The following is a 19,473-nucleotide window of genomic DNA, read 5'->3' on the forward strand; positions in this document are numbered from 1 at the left end:
TCGACCAATAGGAACAGGAGGAGGCCATTCAGCCCGTCGAGCCTGTTCCATCATTCAATGAGATCATGGCTGATCTGTATCTTAACTCCATTGACCCGCCTTGGTTCTGTGACCCTTAATACCCTTACCTAACAAAAATTTATCAATCTCAGTTTTGAATTTTTCAATTGACCCCCAGCCTCAACAGCTTTTTGGGGGAGAGAGTTCCAGATTTCCCCTCCCCTTTGTGTGAAGAAGTGCTTCCTGACATCACCCCTGAACGGCCTGGCTCTAATTTTAAGGTTATGCCCCCTTGTTCTGGACTCCCCCCACCAGAGGAAATAGTTTCTCTCTATCTACCCTATCAAATCCTTTAATCATCTCAAACACCTCGATTAGATCACCCCTTCATATTCTGTATTCAAGGGAATACAAACCAAGTCTGTGCAACCTGTCCTCATAATTTAACCCTTTTAGTCCCTGGTATCATTCTGGTGAATCTGAACTGTATCCCCTCCGAGGCCAATATATCCTTCCTGAGGTGCGGTGCCCAGAACTGAACGCAGTGCTCTAAACGGGGTCTAACCAGAGCTTTATATAACCGTAACATAACTTCTACCCCTTTGTATTCCAGCCCCCTTGAGATAAAGGCCAACATTCCATTCGTTCTTTAATTTATTTTTTGTACCTGTCCGGTATCTTTTAGTGATTTCCGCAGTTGGACCCCTAAATCTCTCTGCTCCCCCACCGTTGCTAACTTCTCACCGTATAGAAAATACTCTGATCTATCTTTCTTCGGCCCAAAGTGGATGACCTCAGACTGAACCCCACCTGCCACAGTTTTTGCCCGCTCGCTCAATCAATAGGTATTGATTTTATTGAACGTTCTGAAAATGTTAACAACTATAAGAAATGCAACCATCCGCTGCATCAGCGGGTACGCAATCAGCGACAGCCGAGCGCAAACAGTTGAAGGGCGAAAAAAAAAAACCGGAAAGGCTCAGACTGGAACTAAATACCTCCGGGTTCAAGGAAGGACTGGCAGAAAATGGCACTCACATTGCTGGACTGGTTCATCGGGAAAGGCGAACAATCCTTCACGTTGACGCGCTGCACGTTTTCGAGCAGGAGACCGAAAAGAGGCAAGTACAGAGTGGCAATTCTGGCCTGATGGCTCTGTAATGAGAACGACAATTTCACGATGAGAAATCCGCTCCGCATCCACAAGAACTGCTGCATTCACACCCGGTACGCTGCGCTCCTGCTAAGCGCCATTAAAAAAAAATACAACGGGCAATTACATCCTCGTCTGGGGTGTAATCTTAAAGAAAATAAGCTCACGGTGTCTTGATGTGTCAAAGTCAGAAAACCCCCATATAACGAGATAACACAGGAAATGTGAGTAGACTGAAGTATTTTTGTATAGATTCAAAACTGTATTCCTCGCAAAGAACACGATTCAAGAATATAAAAACTCCATCTGCCACAGTTCTGCCCACTCACTTGCTCTGATCTGGAATGCGCTGCCTGAAAAGGTGGTAAGAAGCAGATTCAATAATAACTTTCAAAAGGGAACTGGACAAATACTTGAAAAGGAAAAATTTGCAGGGCTATGGGGGAAAGAGCAGGGGGGAGTGGGACTAATTGGATAGCTCTTTCGAAGAGCCAGCACAGGCACGACGGGCCGAATGACCTCTACGATGGTTCAAAAATACCCTATTCTGATGCACTACCGAGGGAGTGCTGCATTGCATGAAATATCATTTTTTACATCAGATGTTAAGCTGATGCCCCCGGTTCCCTGTTCTTGTGGAAGTGAAAGGTCCCCCCCCAAGCACTATATGACGAGGAGTGGGGAGTTCTCCTGTAGGCCTGGCCAAAATTGCTCCCTCACCACAAAAAAAAAAGCAGACTAAATGGCCATTCATCTCATTGACATCGACGGGATCTTGCTACGAGCGGAATGGCTACAACATTTGCAGATTCAATTTTTGTTTCTACTTCAAAAAGAAATTCATCACAACAACCAGGGCAGACTCTCAGTACAGCTGCCAGTTGTGTCAAATTAGCTTCTGTTTATTCCTCCATAGGTCTCTGAGCAACCTTGAAGTGTAACGTTGGAAAGGGACTGAAGGGCTACATGCCCCCTTTAAAATTAATGCAAGTAAAGAATTTGACGTGCGGCCATTACACGTATTTTAAGATGCACTTTGAAACGACTGCAATATTAAGTGTTTCCTCCAGGTGGTGATACTGAGCTATTAAAAAGCAACAGAAAGGCAATATTTTAATTGTAACAATTCTGGAATATTAGGAACAGGAGGAGGCCATTCAGCCCCTCGAGCCTGTTCCGCCATTCGATTAGATCATGGCTGATCTGTATCTCAACTCCATTTACCCGCCTTGGCTTCGTACCCTTGCCTAAGAAAAATCTATCAATCGACCCCCGGGCTCCTCAGCTTTTTGGGGGGAAGAGAGTTCCAGATTTCCACTAAACCTTGTGTGAAACGTGAAATAAAATTCTGGGCACGCGATACTTTCCAGCTTAAAACAGATCAGTAACCATTTTCGTAAATGTGATTCTCACCAGAAGAAAAAAAACAATTCTTCCTGGTACCTTGGAGCGAGGGAAGGGAAGTCTCAGATTAACACTGGATTCACTCAGTGCCAATTTGATACAGACCCCACCGCTGAAAGCAGGCCTGTTCGTGCAAACGGGATTTGCCCGCTATGCGTGACGGCTGGTACAATGTACATGTTATCTGGGGATCCGGGAGTGCCAGGAAAAGTTAGGATTTTCTATACTCTTGTTAGCTCTTAACCGGCGGGGGGAGGGGTCATAGTTTTCACAGCCGTGTTCAGCGTAAGATGCGTGTTCTGCTAGTTTTTCTGAAAAAGATTTCTGTAAATTCTCCACCTGTCCCCTGGAAATACTTCCCCTTAAAGGGCATTTGTAATACTTGTTGCTTGTATAGGAATGATGCTAAACACAAGCACCCATTTTATTGTTTAATCTATCACAAGGAGAAGTAAACAATTTACACTGTGACACATATTTCTAAAACATCACCGTATATCTTTCCCATTTCCACCGGCCCTCAGGTTGTTCGGGAACTTTGCGTACCTTGGCCGTGTATCGGTCATCGAACGTGTGCTTAATCATCAAGCTCTTGAGGACGCTGATCGCAATCTGCCGCACGTCCCTGTACTCCTGCAGCGCACTGCCGACCTCTCTCAGCAGCAGCCCCACCAAGAAATGGTTCTTGCAGAAGTCATCAGCCAGCGTGAAGTCAAGCTGCAAGTCTGAAGATTTGCAACAGTAAGGCGATCGGTTGTTTTAAAACGTACGGACTTAAGAGAATCTGACCGCTATACCATAAGCGGTTAATGAAAATTGGAAGCTTAAACACAATGCATATTAGAGGTTATATACTTACTGGAAACAGACATAATTCTGGCCACTAAACAACCCTTAGTCTCTCGCTCAGACTTCAGGTGTTTCAGTCACAAGACACTGAGCTGTTAGATATCATTTTTTTTAATATATTGGGAGAAGGCGATTGTTTTTCCTCCTTCACGGTATAATTTTTATTAATCAGGTTGATTCAACAAAAATCTCTTCGTAGATGCCAGTATTGCCCCCGAGTTTACTCATCTGGAAATAACTGGAGCAAATCAGCACTTCCCCACGTCAGCTTTCCCTCCACCTCAACCCACCACTCCCGTCAAACGGCAAACCAACCAAAGCTGGTCCCTTATCTGGATGCACAAGCAGGAACTGTAACTAAACTAGAATTCAGGTTTAGTACTCCTCGGTGCAAGTTCAAAGCTCTAGTGCTATAACCATAGAAGCATATGAGAACCGTCACCACACGGACTGCAGCGGTTCAAGGCGGCGGCTCACCACCACCTTCTCGAGGGCAATTAGGGATGGGCAGTAAATGCCGGCCTCGCCAGCGACGCCCACATCCCGTGAACGAATAAAAAAAAATATATAGCACAGAAGGCGGCCATTTGGCCCATCGTGCCTGTGCCGACTCCTTGAAAGAGCTATCCAATTAGTCCCACTCATCCCACTCTTTTCCCCCATCGCCATGAAAATTGCTCCTATTCAAGTATTTATCCAATTCTCTTTTGAAAGTTACTATTGAATCTGTTTCCACCGCCCTTTCAGGCAGCGCATTCCAGATCATCACAACTCACTGCGTAAAAAATGTAAGTGCAGGATGATATAAAAATTGGGCCAGCTGATACAGGTACAATACTCATCTCAAATGGCTCTTTCATCTTCGGAGTCTTAGATTTGAATCTAGGACATCGAGATTAAATTGTTTACTTCTCCTTGCGATAAGATCAAAAAATAAAATGCTAAAATATTGTGCAAGAGAAGTTCTTTTGTGTTCAAAATTATGACGGGTTTTGATAGAGTAGATGGGGAGAAACTGCGTCCACTGGCAGGAGGGTCGGCAACCAGAGGACACAGATTTAAGGTAATTGGCAAAAGAACCAGAGGGGAGATGAGGAGAAATTTTTTTTTTACACAGCGAGTTGTTATGATCTGGAATGCGCTGCCTGAAAGGGTGGTGGAAGCAGATTCAATAATAACTTTCAAAAGGGAATTGGGATAAATACTTGAAGGGGAAAAATTTGCAGGGCTATGGGGAAAGAGCAGGAGGGCGTGGGACTGATCGGACAGCTCTTTCAAAGAGCCGGCACAGGCATGATGGGCCGAATGGCCTCCTTCTGTGCCGTATGATTCTATGTATCAAAATGCAGTTTGCACGGTGCAGCAAATTGGCATCGTTTTTTAAAAAAATATATCAACACTTAACAATAATACAAAAAGGGGCCAATAAGTCTCCTGAAATTAATTTCAATTGTCGCAGGGATTGAGGCGAGCACGACATAATCTGGTTGGCAGCAACTTCTGCAGCTGTGACCTCCTTTCTCCGTACTGTTCGCCAAATAGCTCCGGAGCATAAATGAGGCAGGAGGGAGCAACTAAAAAACAAACGCTCAGAGCCATTTTCTTAGTGGTCTCTGCGATATAAACAGTTAATTGATCCAGTATTTCGGAAGGTAGAGAAACAGAAATGCATTTTACAATAACGCTATAGCTGATGGAAAGAGTGAAGGACAATCCTATTCTGCAACGTTTTCTCTTAATTCGCGTTTCTGGCCGTGCGTTCTTATTTTCTACAGCGAGTACGCTGAACGATGGATTTTACAAACATTCACATCACTGTCGTGTGGGCGGAAGGGTGTTCACAGCTGAGATTTATCAATCTGGATTTGTGCAAGATACCAGCTCCCATTAATCCGCCAGCGCAACCAGTTGGTGCCTCTCCCAACACAATGAAACGATTCACTTGTCAAAAAGATGTTCTTTCATCCTGAATTTTGAAGAAGTCTGGCAAATCTCAACGTACAGCTAGCACCCGCCAAAATACTGCGCGTTGCACTTTAATTAGTGGAAGCGCAGGTAAAAACAGGGCCAGCATCTGACCGAGCATTAACACAGGGAATGCTCAAATCAGGTCCAAAATAAAGTTTGCACCAGTCTGAGGAAAAGAAGAATTTTAATGCTGTTTGGATCCAGTAATCTGCTTACTGTTTATTACAATATAAGAAATGCAACAATTGAAATAACCCCATGGACACACAGGGATGAGGGACTTCAGTTATGTGGAGAGACTGGAGAAGCTGGGGCTGTTCTCCTTAGAGCAGAGACGGTTAAGGGGAGGGTGGGACTAATTGGATAGCTCTTTCAAAGAGCCGGCACAGGCACGATGGGTCGAATGGCCTCCTCCTGTGCTGTTTCATTCTATGATTCTACGAGACTATGACTATTTGGAGGTAACTATTTCAGGAGAAATTCAACTAAGGTTTAAAAAAAAATCCAGAATTAGAACCCAATAATTGAATCATTAAAATACCAGTGCACAAAATAACTAATCACATCAAAAGGGCCTGATTTAAGAGGGAAAATATCCAACTGTAGGCATGAGGTGCACTGTACCGGAAAGAACGGCTTTAAGAACTTGCATTACTATAGCACTCTTCACATGTGGAAATGTGTCTCATGGCATTGAGCGTTGGGAGGGCATGTCGAGCAGGAGGGGGAAAGGGACAGAAGGCATAGTAAAGAAGAGAGTTGCATTTATATAGCGCCTTTCATGACCTCAGGATGTCCCAAAGCGCTTTACAGCCAATGAAGTACTGTGATCACTGTTGTAATGTAGGAAACGAGGCAGCCAATTTGTGCACAGTAAGCTCCCACAAACAGCAATGTGATAATGATCAAATAATCTGTCGGTTTTTTTTTTAAAGTGACGTTGGTTGAGGGATAAATATTGGTCTGGTCACCCGGGGAGAACTACCCCGCTGCTCTTCGAAATAGTGGCCGTGGGATCTTTTACCTCCACCTGAGAGGGTAGACGGGGACCTCGGTTTAACGTCTCATCCCAACGTGGGAGGTGGTCAGGGGACAAAGTGGCTGAATGAGCAGCCACCGATAGTGGAGCAGGGGACAAGAGAGGGGTGTGGGGGACCCAAGGATGGACCCTGAAACACAAGAGGTGACCGCGCATTCAGAGGAGTAGAACCAATTGAAGACAACGTAGTGCCCGCAGAGTGACAGGTTGGTGCAGCACTGAGTTAAGTGCAGGGGCAATGGAGGTGGGCTGCAGAGAGCCATTAGAGTGAAGTAAAGTTGGGTGAAGAGGTGGCCGAGATGGGGAGAGGATCAAGGGAATTTTGGGAACGGGTAGGAAAGGGAAAGGATTGAGTGCATTGGCAGCACTGAAGGAGGGATGTGGTTGCAGAGGTTTGCTCCACAGGAGCCCCCAATCATGGAAGAGAGAGAAAGAAAGAAAGAGAGAGAGAGAGAAAGAGAGAGAGAGGGAAAGAGAGAGAGAGAAAGAGAAATGTGCTTTCCCTCTCCCCTACTCCTTCACTTTTTCATTTCCCTCACCAGTCAACATCTTTCTGGGTGATATTACTTAGAATTACATAGAATTTACAGGACAGACACAGGCCGTACGTCCCAAATGCTTCAATCATTTTAAGCACCTCAATTAGATCACCCCTTAATCTTCTTTACTCAAGGGAATACCAGCTTAGTCCACGCAACCTGTCCTCGTAATTTAAATTATAATGCAGCTTCTGCATAAATGGACACCAGAGCGATTTATGTTCTGCTCTGCATTGTGGAGAGACGGCCACAGATAATATTGGCAAGCTCTGGGGAGGCTTTCACAGGCACGAAGAAAGCTGAATTAAAAATTACTACCATTCAAATGTAAGGGGAACACAAGCTAAAATTAGGCAAGAAGGAAAGTCAGACAGGAACTTTTCACCATGGAAAACCGTTCAAGTGACCTGTACAAGTGTGTTCAAGAAACAATTGGATGTGTTTCGGGAGGAAGGAGAGATTGAGGTAATATGGTGAGAAGGCAGGTTGATCAAAAAGGGACCTTTTTCTGTTCCAAAATTAATCATCTTATATTCTCATCTGCAAGGGTTCTTTGTCAGTGAGGTACAGAAGCATTTGTAGAGGGACGAGGGTCCCACTTGACTGTGGAGATGATGCTGCCATGTATACTGAACCCAGTGGTGCCTACACCATTACAATTCCAAATACCAAACCACAGGCAACTCAAACAACACATGCAAGGGAAGGAAAAGACTTGCACTATTCAAAAATAAACACAATCAACTTTAGACACCGTATTTCACATCAAACCACTCTGTAGTAATAAGCACTGCAAAAACATATCAAATCGGACCCAAAACAGTGTGTACACACAACTACAACAGCTCCAGAAGATTGCCTAGATCACACGACAAAGGAAATGTAAATGTCAAGCAGCAAAACAGCCATGCGGAAAAAATCGGCCCCGAGCCACGAGCACGTTTGTACAGTCGGGTGTGGATAGACACACAGCCAATCCCAGGCACTGTTTCAATATACCATTCCCACATTTAGGTACGAACTTTTTCCGCAAATTGATGAATTCATGACGATTCAACTGTGCCATCATGTATAAACCCTTTCAGTGCTGAATGTCCTTTGCAGATTTCAAAGTACGGCCATTCAACCTCTTAAAAAATGGTTTTCTGGAAACTCTGTACTGCGCAGTATTTTTTTTAGTGGGCACTCTGGTTCACGGTTTTAATTATAAAGTACACAAGTCTTCAGGCATTTTATTCCAGTCAACTTGGCACTGTCCTGTAGCCCTGGGCGGCTGCCACTAGAGGACTCTTTACTTCACTTTGGCGATCAACTCAATTCGTCTGATATCTGTCCTTCTATTCATGAAACCACTCCACTTCCTACTGGGGGAGTTTCAGCAGCCAGTAGGAAGGGATCAAAAATGTAACAGCCACTGCACGAATCAGCAGTTTTCACTCTTTCTTCCCCCCTTCCCCCACACACTTAATGATTGCACAAGGGCTAGCAGACAAAACCCCGAATAAAAATGAAAGCAACATATCGAGTGTGCATCAAATGAGGTGATTTAAACAAAAAAGGCTGAGGTTCTTTTCAGCTATATGGAAAAGCTTTGTGTAAGAGAATGAGTCGGCCACTTTGAGAAGGAATGTCATCCAATGGCAGAAAGGCTGTTTGTTTTTCTTGTAGTGAGGATTTGGGCATGGAGCCCCCCCACTGTGCTTGCTCGCTGCCCCTGGAATCCAAATATATCTGGATCTCAGGTCAAAGTTTGAGGTGGGTCTAGGGTTGCCAACCCTCCAGGATTGTCCTGGAGTCTCCAGGAATTGAAGATTAATTGCCAGGACACAGCTGGGGGCAAACCCAAGAGAAAAATCATAGGGGCGCTGAAAACAAAAATTATTTTCTTTCAACGCTTACATTTATTAGTTATAAAAACGTTGGCGATGGGGAAGAAAAGGCTGTTTGACTGACAGTCCAGAATCTTCCAATCGGGTAATGAAGAGTATGTTCACTTTCCAATTGGCTGGGAAGGCGGTGCGTTGCGATGATGGACATGTTGGGCAGCCAATGGGGGAAGTGTGTGGGCGGGGCGGTTGGAGGTCATGTGATGAAACCTCCAGGAATACGTCCAACCAGAGTTGGCAACCCCCTAAACCTGGAAGAAAATCATAGGGGCATCCACCAAAAAAAAAAAAATCGAAGATGGGGGGGGGCGAAGGGGAGAAGAGGCAGTTTGACTGACAGTCAGGTAATGAAGAGTCCGTTCACTTTCCAATTGGTTTCGGGAAGGTTGTGCACCTTGAGGATGGACGTGTCGGGCAACCAATGGCGACAGTGTGGAGGCAGGGCAGTCGTAGGTCATGTGACGAAACCTCCCAGAATACGTCCAACCAGAGTTGGCGACCCGAGGCGGGCGGTGCTCAATTTGAAGTCGAGGAGTCAGTTAACAAACCCGCCATCAGGTTTGGCTGAACTGGGACATGATCGAACACAAAGCAGAGTATTAACGGGAAAGCTCCCTCCAGTGGCACAGGTACAGAAACAGTGCCTCCATAGACCTTTAAAGCAGGTCTTCTTACAGGTAATTGTAAACAATTTTACAACACCAAGTTATAGTCCAGCAATTTTATTTTAAATTCACAAGCTTTCGGAGGCTACCTCCTTCCTCAGGTGAACGATGCGGAAATGAAGTCCTCGAAATGAAGTCGCATTTATAATTCTTACAGGTAGGCACAGACACTCAAAAAGCAAGGCTTGGAACTCAGATCTTAAGGAAAGTTCCTTCCACGACCATAAAAAATAATTGGAGAAATATACTGAACCAGTTCCCAATTTATAATATTCTTTGAATTTAAGAAGCAATTGAACTGTAATTGCTTTCAGTACTCAAAAGGTTATACACACACATGGTAAACAAAACACATATTAAAAGCAAATAATTGGACTTATTACAATGAGGTCAAATGAGTGATCAGTTCATTCATCCAACTGCCAGGAAGCTTCTTCCAACTCCCCTGTTGGGTGTCGTTTTCTATCTGAAAACGCAGGCGATCCAAGTAATCAAATCCAACTTGTATAAAGATCCTTTTATTAAACATTGTTTAGCCTTCCCACAATGTTCCAGCTTAATAATCTTGTATCTACGAAAATAAATCTAAGCTTCTATTAGCGGCAGGTTCAAGATAACAGAGTTATCTTTTTCCTTCTATCAAACTATGCTTTTAAAAAAAAAAATCAAATGCATCGAACTATTGTGAGAAGGCAAACATTCAACAAAGGGATACTGGGCAAATGTTAGCTTGGAACTGCTAACCTTCTGGGACATCAGAAAAAAATAATCATCAATTTGTCGAGCTGTGAACTAATTTTTCACGTCATAAATAGATTGATGATTACGACTGCAATTTAGAATTAAAATTTTACAATTTTTACATTTTACCTTCTCAATGTCAGGTGAAATAAAATTGCGAAGGTTACCGACAAAAATACATTTACATGAGAGATTTGAGAGTGTGACGTGCTTCCTGGCCGAGTGTAGCGTCTCTGTAATAAGCAAGCACAATGTCCCATACCTACCTACAGGAGCAGGACATGCCTCCACAGTTGGTGAAAGAAATGCTAATTAATAAAAAGAGAGAAACAAAGTGGAGAAAAAACCACAAAAAAAGAATGAAGCAATCATCAGCAATAAGCATTTTTTTAAAGAAAAAAGTCAAAAGAAAAAAAATCAAATTAAAAATCAAAGCTCGACATTGTTGCACCAAACCAGCAACCCAGAGTAGCATTTATTTTTAAAATTACCTTGATATCTCTGAACTCTGCCTTTTCCAAATAGCATTGGCAAGTTTAGGGGAATGAAGTGTTCATGGTTGCATATAACCCCCAGAAATTCAAACTTCAGTTCAAACAGGGTCTAAAATAAAACATTTCAGTTGGAGAACCAGGAATGAGATTTATTTGCTTTCCGAACCCGCATGTTTAACATTTAACAGACAACACTTTGCTTTTTGCGGTTGCAATACACTGTATTAAATTAATATCTACATCAATAAAACAATAATGCAGTTATTTTTTTTCCAAAATTCACGTCATTCAAGCTTATAAGTGTAAGCTGTTAAAAGGCATTGAACATAATACAATCATTTTACAATTATATACAACACACATTTAGAAATGCCACTGTTAGCCGGAGATTATCACCTCCCTTGCAAAAAAATTTCAAGAGCTTATTGTAAATTAGCTAAGAAAATAGCACAAGAAACGAGATCTACCTTTGGATTTCCTGGACTGAACCACTTCATGTAATTGTTGATTTGTTTGAAAACAAATCCTCTGTCCATGAGTGAGAAACATCTCTGAATAAATATTTTAAAAAAAAATAATGGCCAGTTAGAAATTTGTATTCTGACTGATTTGCCTCCCCCCTCCCCATTCCTTAACGCGTCTTCCAAGGGTTATTAAAATGCATGGCATTTGGCCAGACTAATGATGCAGCTCCACTCCCAACCAGATGGTCGCACATTAGTTTCAACAGTGTCACCTTTCCTCCTTCTGAAACCACGGTGTCAGCTGTGGCTCAGTTTGGTAACACTCTCGCCTCTGAGTCAGACGGTTGTGGGTTCAAGCCCCACTCCAGAGACTTGTAGCACAAAATCCAGGCTGACGCTCCCAGTGCAATACTTAGGGAGTGCAGCACTGTCAGGTGCAGACGTTAAACCGAGGCCCCGTCAGCCCTCTTGGGTGGATGTAAAAGATCCCGGGCACTGTTTTGAAGACGAGCAGGGGAGTTCTCCCCTGGCCAATAATTTATCCTTCAACCAACATCGTTAAAACAGATCATCTGGTCATTATCTCATTGCCGTTTGTGGGATCTTGCTGTGCGCAAATTGGCTGCCTCGTTTCCTTCAATGTAACAGTGACTACACTTCGAAAAGTACTTCATTGGCCGTAAAGCGCTTTGGGACGTCCTGGGGTGGTGAAAGGCGCTGTATAAATGCAACTCTTCCTTTCTTCTTTCCCCCTCTCCACTCAAATCCTTTTCTCCCCAGTAGCTAATCATGAAGAGGAACCAGCAGCAAACTAAAAAGTTGGCCTTCTATCATATTAACGATTAATCTGAAGGCACTAAAATCAAGGAGCAAACCGTACGAAGAAGAAACAAGACCTGAACCAAGTCCAAGCAAGTGGGTGTTGAGGGACTAATGCCCCGCTATAGATACACGTGCACACGGGGAGGGTGCGAGGGAGGCCGAAAACAGCGGAAGAGGCCGGCAAGACCGTGGACGCGGAGGTCCTGCCAAACTTAACGACACGACTGCTCTAATTTTTTTGCATCCATTTCCCACCCGGCAGAGAGGACATCGAGGCAGGGGTGGGGGACGGGACAGGGAGGACATCGGGGCGGGGGGTAAGGAGAGAGACATCGTGGTGGGAGGGGAATGGCGGAAAGAGATAGGCCGGGATCGGCGGGGGTGGGAGGCCGACGGCTTCCTTGAGGGGGACTGGGGCGGGGGAGCACTCCTGCGACCCCCGACCCACGAGGAGTGCTAAAACGGGCACTTACCCTGTGGGGCCCGCAGCTCCCGCCTCCCTTTCACTGCACGGGTTTGCCGATCCCGCTGGGGAACCCTCGCAGCCGCAGCGAGCTTTAACTCCGGCTCCCGATCCCACGGTGGGAGCCCGATTTAAATATGTTAACGAGGTGCCCCTGGCCTCGCCACAGCGGGACACTCGAGACGCCCCCGATACCCGCATATTGGTTGGGGGTCACACTTCGCGCATTTAACCTCCCCCTCCCCCACCCACGACCCTCTCCCGCCCGTCGTGAGGCCAAAATGTTTGCAAGTAAGCTTCACCTGGAGACTTCAAACAAAAACATCTGGCTATATTTTAACTTGCGACACAACAATCCAGCTGCTGTCACAGTTCCAGCGGTTTTTCATTCTTCTTTCTTCATGATTCTAATGTCGTCCCATTCTTAACGGTTTATATTAATAACAGTACGGGCGATTAAAAGAAACTTACTTTAGCTGCTTGTTTTTCTAAACGTATCTGTGTGACAGTTGAGACTCTGTCGAAAGTCAATATCTCCACTGCAGGAGAGGGGTTTCTACATTTTTCAGTCCGTAGCGTCTTGGAAAGCCAGATAATTGGACCCAACGCTGATTGTTGAATCAGGGAAGGGAGTGCAAGATCCAAAAGGCCACACACACCACCGCTGCCATCGTGAAAGGTCATTTCTCAAAGTTTTAATCATCAAAATTTCTTCCCCTCCATTGGCTATTATCCAATGCTACAAAGTTCGTAAATGAAAGCAATGCAATGGTGATTGATCCCGCTGATGATCACAAGCAAAGTTGGCTTGCTTTACAGAGCCTCAAGGCTGTTGGAACATTTCATATACCCACAAACATTAAAATGCAAACTGAGGGAAGTGCTCGCTACAACGATTCTTACCTTAATGAAGACAGCAAGGCTGTGGTTTGCATTGCGAGCCTCTTCCGGCTTGTCTTTGTACTTCTGCGTGATGTGCGGCATTAGCAGGTTAACAAGGGTCTCCACTGTGTGCTGGTAAGAGGCAGGGAATCGCTGGTTTCGGAATAACTAGATAAACCAAACAATGACATCGGAATTTCATGTTGTGAAAGGCCCATCAAACTACTGTTTGCGTTGTTATAGCTTAAAATACTCAGCTTTGTATTCAAATCCCTCCGTGGGCCTCGCCCCCTCCTCACTTCTGTAACCTCCTCCAGCCCTCCGACCCTCCGAGATCTCTGCGCTCCTCCAATTCTGGCCTCCTGCGCGTCCCCGATTTCCTTCGCTCCACCACTGGCGGCCGTGCCTTCAGCTGCCTGGGCCCTAAGCCCTGGAATTCTCTCCCTAAACCTCTCTGTCTCTCTACCTCTCTCTCCTCCTTTAAGACGCTCCTTAAAAACCTACCTCTTCGACCAAGCTTTTGGTCGCCTGTCCTAATATCTCCCCGTGTGGCTCGGTGTCAAATTTTGTCTGATAGTCGCTCCTGTGAAGCGCCTTGGGACGTTTTACTACATTAAAAGGCGCCAGACAGATGCAAGTTGTTGTTGTAAGTGAACTGGCTCGTAACACTGGAAACCCACCAGAGAACAACCAAGATAAAGACAGCTTAAGTTTGAGAATGGTCTGACAGTGATGTCATTAGATTGTGAATCAGAGTTTTCATCTTGGGCCTGGTACACCTGACTCCAGGCAGTGTCACTGCATGAGGTCCCATCATCACGCTGGTATTTGTGTGGCCTGCTGCCAATATATAAAGTCTGCATTAATGTAAACAGTGCTGGGTCGCACATCTCAAACATGCCAGGACTTCGCTGGCGACAGCCGTTTCAGTGTGAATCACACGAACATTCTCCATTCAGTCACAAGTTTTGTTTACTCTCCATGCCGTGCCAGAATTGAAGCTTCAACGAAAGACTAACCTGGCGGTGCATTTGATAGAAGACACCCAGCGGAAAAAACAACCGCGGGCCAATGTTCAAATCCACTTCAGCAATCTCAACTCCATTGTGGGTTGGAAATGAAGAGTAAAAGCTGAAAGGCTCATCACTGCTCGTCATATCAAGCAGACGCTGTGACCGGGTGATCTCCTCGCCCCAATCGTTAGTAATTGGGGGGGGCGGAGAAACAGTAAAAGACAAAGAGCATAAAACCCATGGTCAATTTCGGGAAGAACTCTTGGAAATCCTCCGACTCCACAGATTGATCCAGAGACCGACACGAGGTCTCGGTTGCCTGTGGTGCATCATTAGACAATTACGCAGAATTTACATCGCAGAAACAGGCCAAACAGGTCTACGTTTATGCTCCACACGGGCTTCCTCTGACCCTACTGCATCTCACCCTCTCACCCTAATCTTCCATTCCTTTCTCCCTCATGTACTTATCTAGCTTCCCCTTAGATGCATCGTAATAAAAACAACCATATCTAATCCACACACCCCCGATGTGCTGCAATCCTCTTTTCCCTTAGCGACTTGGTCAAGCTCCTTCTCCGAAGCATTGCAGCATCTCCATACTTAATCTTCATACTGGGCGTGGCTTCATAGCATAAAACTGTCCCTAATTTGTAATATATTGGTATATTGGTATTTCAAACCCACCACCTGTTTCATCAGACCTACCGTCATACACCTTTAACACCAAGTGCAATTGCTGTGACTAACTTAAGATAAGTTCCCATCAGTCACACAAAGCCATGAGTCTACTTACCTGGAACACTCCCAGTGCAGGACTGAGGGAGTGCTGCACTGTCGGAGGTGCCATTTTTTGGATGAGACGTCTCGGGTGGACGTAAAAGATCCCACGCCATTATTTCGAAGAATAGCAGGGGGAATTCTCCCCGGTGTCTTGACCAATATTTATCATTCAACCAACATCATTTAAAAAAAAGATTATCTGGTCATTATCTCATTGCTGTTTGTGGGATCTTGCTGCGTTTGCTACATTTCAACAGTGTCTACACTTCAAAAAGTACTTCATTGGCTGTAAAGCGCTTTGGGACATCCTGAAGCCTAGATTTTGTGCTCAAGTCTCTGGAGTGGGACTTGAACCCATGACCTTCTGACTCAGAGGCGAGAGTGCTGCCCACTGAGTCACAGCTGATGGAGGGAAGTCCAAAGCCCAGGTTTATTCTGCCTTTCTAATTGGAGGATTGTGACCGCGACAATTACTACAGTGGATGATGATTTTGGGAGGTGGGGGGGAGAAGAGAGAACTCAGTAACATTATCACCTTTCATCCCCGCCTCAGACAATCTCTATGTGTTGCAGAGTTTTAAAAAAAAATTCAGACAGCTGAGTGGCATTTGGCCATTCTTTTTGGAAGTTTCAGATTAGTGATTAAAACTACAATTGTGTTCACGGTTTCCCTGAGTTTATAAAACTCATCACAGGGAGGAGATTCACCTTCAGTTGTGTGAATTACTAGTGCAGAACTGCCTCTTATTTGAACTTGTTGGTTTTATTTTTTTTCCAAGAGCGCTCAGAGAGAGCAATTTATCAGCTTCATTATAATGGTTTCATATCTTAGTATTATGTCTTAAAACAAATACACCTCCAGCAGAGTAGATAATAGATTTCCTGTGACCCACACTCCCTCCTTCAAGCCATGATACTAACCCATAAGGCTCAGTAACGTTTGCTTTAACAAAAGAAAGAACAAACTTGCATTTATATAGCACCTTTCACGACCTCAGGACGTCCCAAAGCACTTTACAGCCAATGAAGTACTTCTGAAGTGTTGTAATTTAGGAAACACGGCAGCCATTTCACACCAAGGCCCCACAATCAGCAACGAGATAATGACCAGATCATGTTTCAGTTGTTGGTTTAAGGATAAATATTGACCATATAGGGTGGTAATAGTAGGGGACTTTAACTTTCCCAACATTGACTGGGACAGCCATAGCATTAGGGGCTTGGATGGAGAGAAATTTGTTGAGTGTATTCAGGAGGAATTTCTCATTCAGTATGTGGATGGCCCGACTAGAGAGGGGGCAAAACTTGACCTCCTCTTGGGAAATAAGGAAGGGCAGGTGACAGAAGTGTTAGTGAGGGATCACTTTGGGACCAGTGATCATAATTCCATTAGTTTTAAGATAGCTATGGAGAAGGATAGGTCTGGCCCAAAAGTTAAAATTCTAAATTGGGGAAAGGCCAATTTTGATGGTATTAGACAGGAACTTTCAGAAGTTGATTGGGAGAGTCTGTTGGCAGGCAAAGGGACGTCTGGTAAGTGGGAGACTTTCAAAAGTGTGTTAACCAGGGTTCAGGGTAAGCACATTCCTTATAAAGTGAAGGGCAAGGCTGGTAGAAGTAGGGAACCTTGGATGACTCGGGAGATTGAGGCACTAGTCAAAAATAAGAAGGAGGCATATGACATGCATAGGCAGCTGGGATCAAGTGGATCCCTTGAAGAGTATAGAGATTGCCGGAGTAGAGTTAAGAGAGAAATCAGGAGGGCAAAAAGGGGATATGAGATTGCTTTGGCAGATCAGGCAAAGGTGAATCCAAAGAGCTTCTACAAATACATAAAGGGCAAAAGGGTAACCAGGGAGAGAGTAGGGCCTCTTAAGGATCAACAAGGTCATCTAAGTGCGGAACCACAAGAGATGGGTGAGATCCTGAATGAATATTTCACATCGGTATTTACGGTTGAGAAAGGCATGGATGTTAGGGAACTTGGGGAAATAAATAGTGATGTCTTGAGGAGTGTACATATTACAGAGAGGGAGGTGCTGGAAGTCTTAACGCGCATCAAGGTAGATAAATCTCCGGGACCTGATGAAATGTATCCCAGGACGTTATGGGAGGTTAGGGAGGAAATTGCGGGTCCCCTAGCAGAGATATTTGAATCATCCACCGCTACAGGTGAGGTGCCTGAAGATTGGAGGGTAGCAAATGTTGTGCCTTTGTTTAAGAAGGGCGGCAGGGAAAAGCCTGGGAACTACAGACCAGTGAGCCTGACATCTGTAGTGGGTAAGTTGTTAGAGGGTATTCTGAGGGACAGGATCTACAGGCATTTGGAGAGGCAGGGACTAATTAGGAACAGTCAGCATGGTTTTGTGAGAGGAAAATCATGTCTCACGAATTTGATTGAGTTTTTTGAAGGGGTAACCAAGAAGATAGATGAGGGCTGTGCAGTAGACGTGGTCTACATGGACTTCAGCAAAGCATTTGACAAGGTACCGCATGGTAGGTTGTTACATAAGGTTAAATCTCATGGGATCCAAGGTGAGGTAGCCAATTGGATACAAAATTGGCTTGACGACAGAAGACAGAGGGTGGTTGTCGAGGGTTGTTTTTCAAACTGGATGCCTGTGTCCAGCGGTGTGCCTCAGGGATCGGTGCTGGGTCCGCTGTTATTTGTTATTTATATTAATGATTTGGATGAGAATTTAGGAGGCATGGTTAGTAAGTTTGCAGATGACACCAAGATTGGTGGCATTGTGGACAGTGAAGAAGGTTATCTAGGATTGCAACGGGATCTTGATAAATTGGGCCAGTGGGCCGATGAATGGCAGATGGAGTTTAATTTAGATAAATGTGAGGTAATGCATTTTGGTAGATCGAATCGGGCCAGGACCTACTCCGTTAATGGTAGGGCGTTGGGGAGAGTTATAGAACAAAGAGATCTAGGAGTACAGATTCATAGCTCCTTGAAAGTGGAGTCACAGGTGGATAGGGTGGTGAAGAAGGCATTCAGCATGCTTGGTTTCATTGGTCAGAACATTGAATGCAGGAGTTGGGATGTCTTGTTGAAGTTGTACAGGGCATTGGTGAGGCCACACTTGGAGTACTGTGTACAGTTCTGGTCACCCTATTATAGAAAGGATATTATTAAACTAGAAAGAGTGCAGAAAAGATTTACTAGGATGCTACCGGGACTTGATGGTTTGACTTACAGGGAGAGGTTAGACAGACTGGGACTTTATTCCCTGGAGAGTAGGAGGTTAAGGGGTGATTTTATAGAAGTCTATAAAATAATGAGGGGCATAGATAAGGTCGATAGTCAAAATCTTTTCCCAAAGGTAGGGGAGTCTATAACGAGGGGGCACAGATTTAAGGTGAGAGGGGAGAGATACAAAAGGATCCAGAGGGGCAATTTTTTCACTCAAAGGGTGGTGAGTGTCTGGAACGAGCTGCCAGAGGCAGTAGTAGAGGCGGGTACAATTTTGTCTTTTAAAAAGCATTTGGACAGTTACATGGGGAAGATGGGTATCGAGGGATATGGGCCAAGTGCAGGCAATTGGGACTAGCTTAGTGGTATAAACTGGGCGACATGGACATGTTGGGCCGAAGGGCCTGTTTCCATGTTGTAACTTCTATGATTCTATGATTCTATGACCAGGACACCCGGGAGAACTCCCCTGCTCTTCTTCGAAATAATGCCACGGGATCTTGTACATCCACCTGACAGTATCTAGGTTGAACGTCTCGTCCGAAAGACGGCACCTCTGACAGTGCAGCACTCCCTCAGTACTGCACTGGGAGATTCTGTGCTCAAGTCTCTACAGTGGGTCTTGAACCCACAACCTTTTCGACTCAGAGGTGTGAATGGTCATATTTACTATTTCCTCTTCTGTGGTTTCATTCACAATGGCACTAAAACCACTACAAACACAGTAGTAACGCCAAGTGGCACAGTAATTCACTTTCATGGTTTGCAATTCCAGACAGTTGTCTAGGAAGTTGTTGGGTGAGAACAAGAACAAAATACATGTACTGATCATTCTGGATACTTCGAATACATTTGTTGAACATGCAACAAGCAATGGCAAGTGCAAGCAAGAGATAAAAGGCAAGAGTTGAAAATGAATAACGTTTCACAGCTTAAATGGTTCTAAAATATCTAATTAGGTGGATGTTTGTTGGTGATAATTAACCAACCTGCTTGATATGTTTGGGCAAACAAAAAACACCACAAATGATAGAATTAACAGCAAAGAAACAGGCCATTCGGCCCAGCAGATCTGTGCCAGTGTTTATGCTCCACACGAGCCTCCT

The 19,473-nt window shown here is 44.6% G+C and overlaps 1 protein-coding gene across 5 annotated transcripts in view; it reads right to left on the bottom strand.

Moving 5' to 3' along the window:
- LOC137323127 (dedicator of cytokinesis protein 9-like) overlaps positions 1–19,473 on the bottom strand; it is a 260,881-nt gene that overhangs the window by 74,490 nt on the left and 166,918 nt on the right. For all 5 annotated transcript variants that reach the window (XM_067986588.1, XM_067986585.1, XM_067986586.1 and 2 more), the window contains exons 28-32: positions 13,391–13,537; positions 11,206–11,289; positions 10,736–10,847; positions 3,104–3,282; positions 1,039–1,155 (exon numbers count right to left, since the gene is read on the bottom strand). In XM_067986588.1, the coding sequence (XP_067842689.1) occupies positions 1,039–1,155; positions 3,104–3,282; positions 10,736–10,847; positions 11,206–11,289; positions 13,391–13,537 (639 nt within the window). The remainder of the gene's footprint in view (positions 1–1,038; positions 1,156–3,103; positions 3,283–10,735; positions 10,848–11,205; positions 11,290–13,390; positions 13,538–19,473) is intronic.

The sequence above is a fragment of the Heptranchias perlo genome, chromosome 6 (assembly GCF_035084215.1).
Source record: "Heptranchias perlo isolate sHepPer1 chromosome 6, sHepPer1.hap1, whole genome shotgun sequence".
Taxonomy (NCBI): domain Eukaryota; kingdom Metazoa; phylum Chordata; class Chondrichthyes; order Hexanchiformes; family Hexanchidae; genus Heptranchias; species Heptranchias perlo.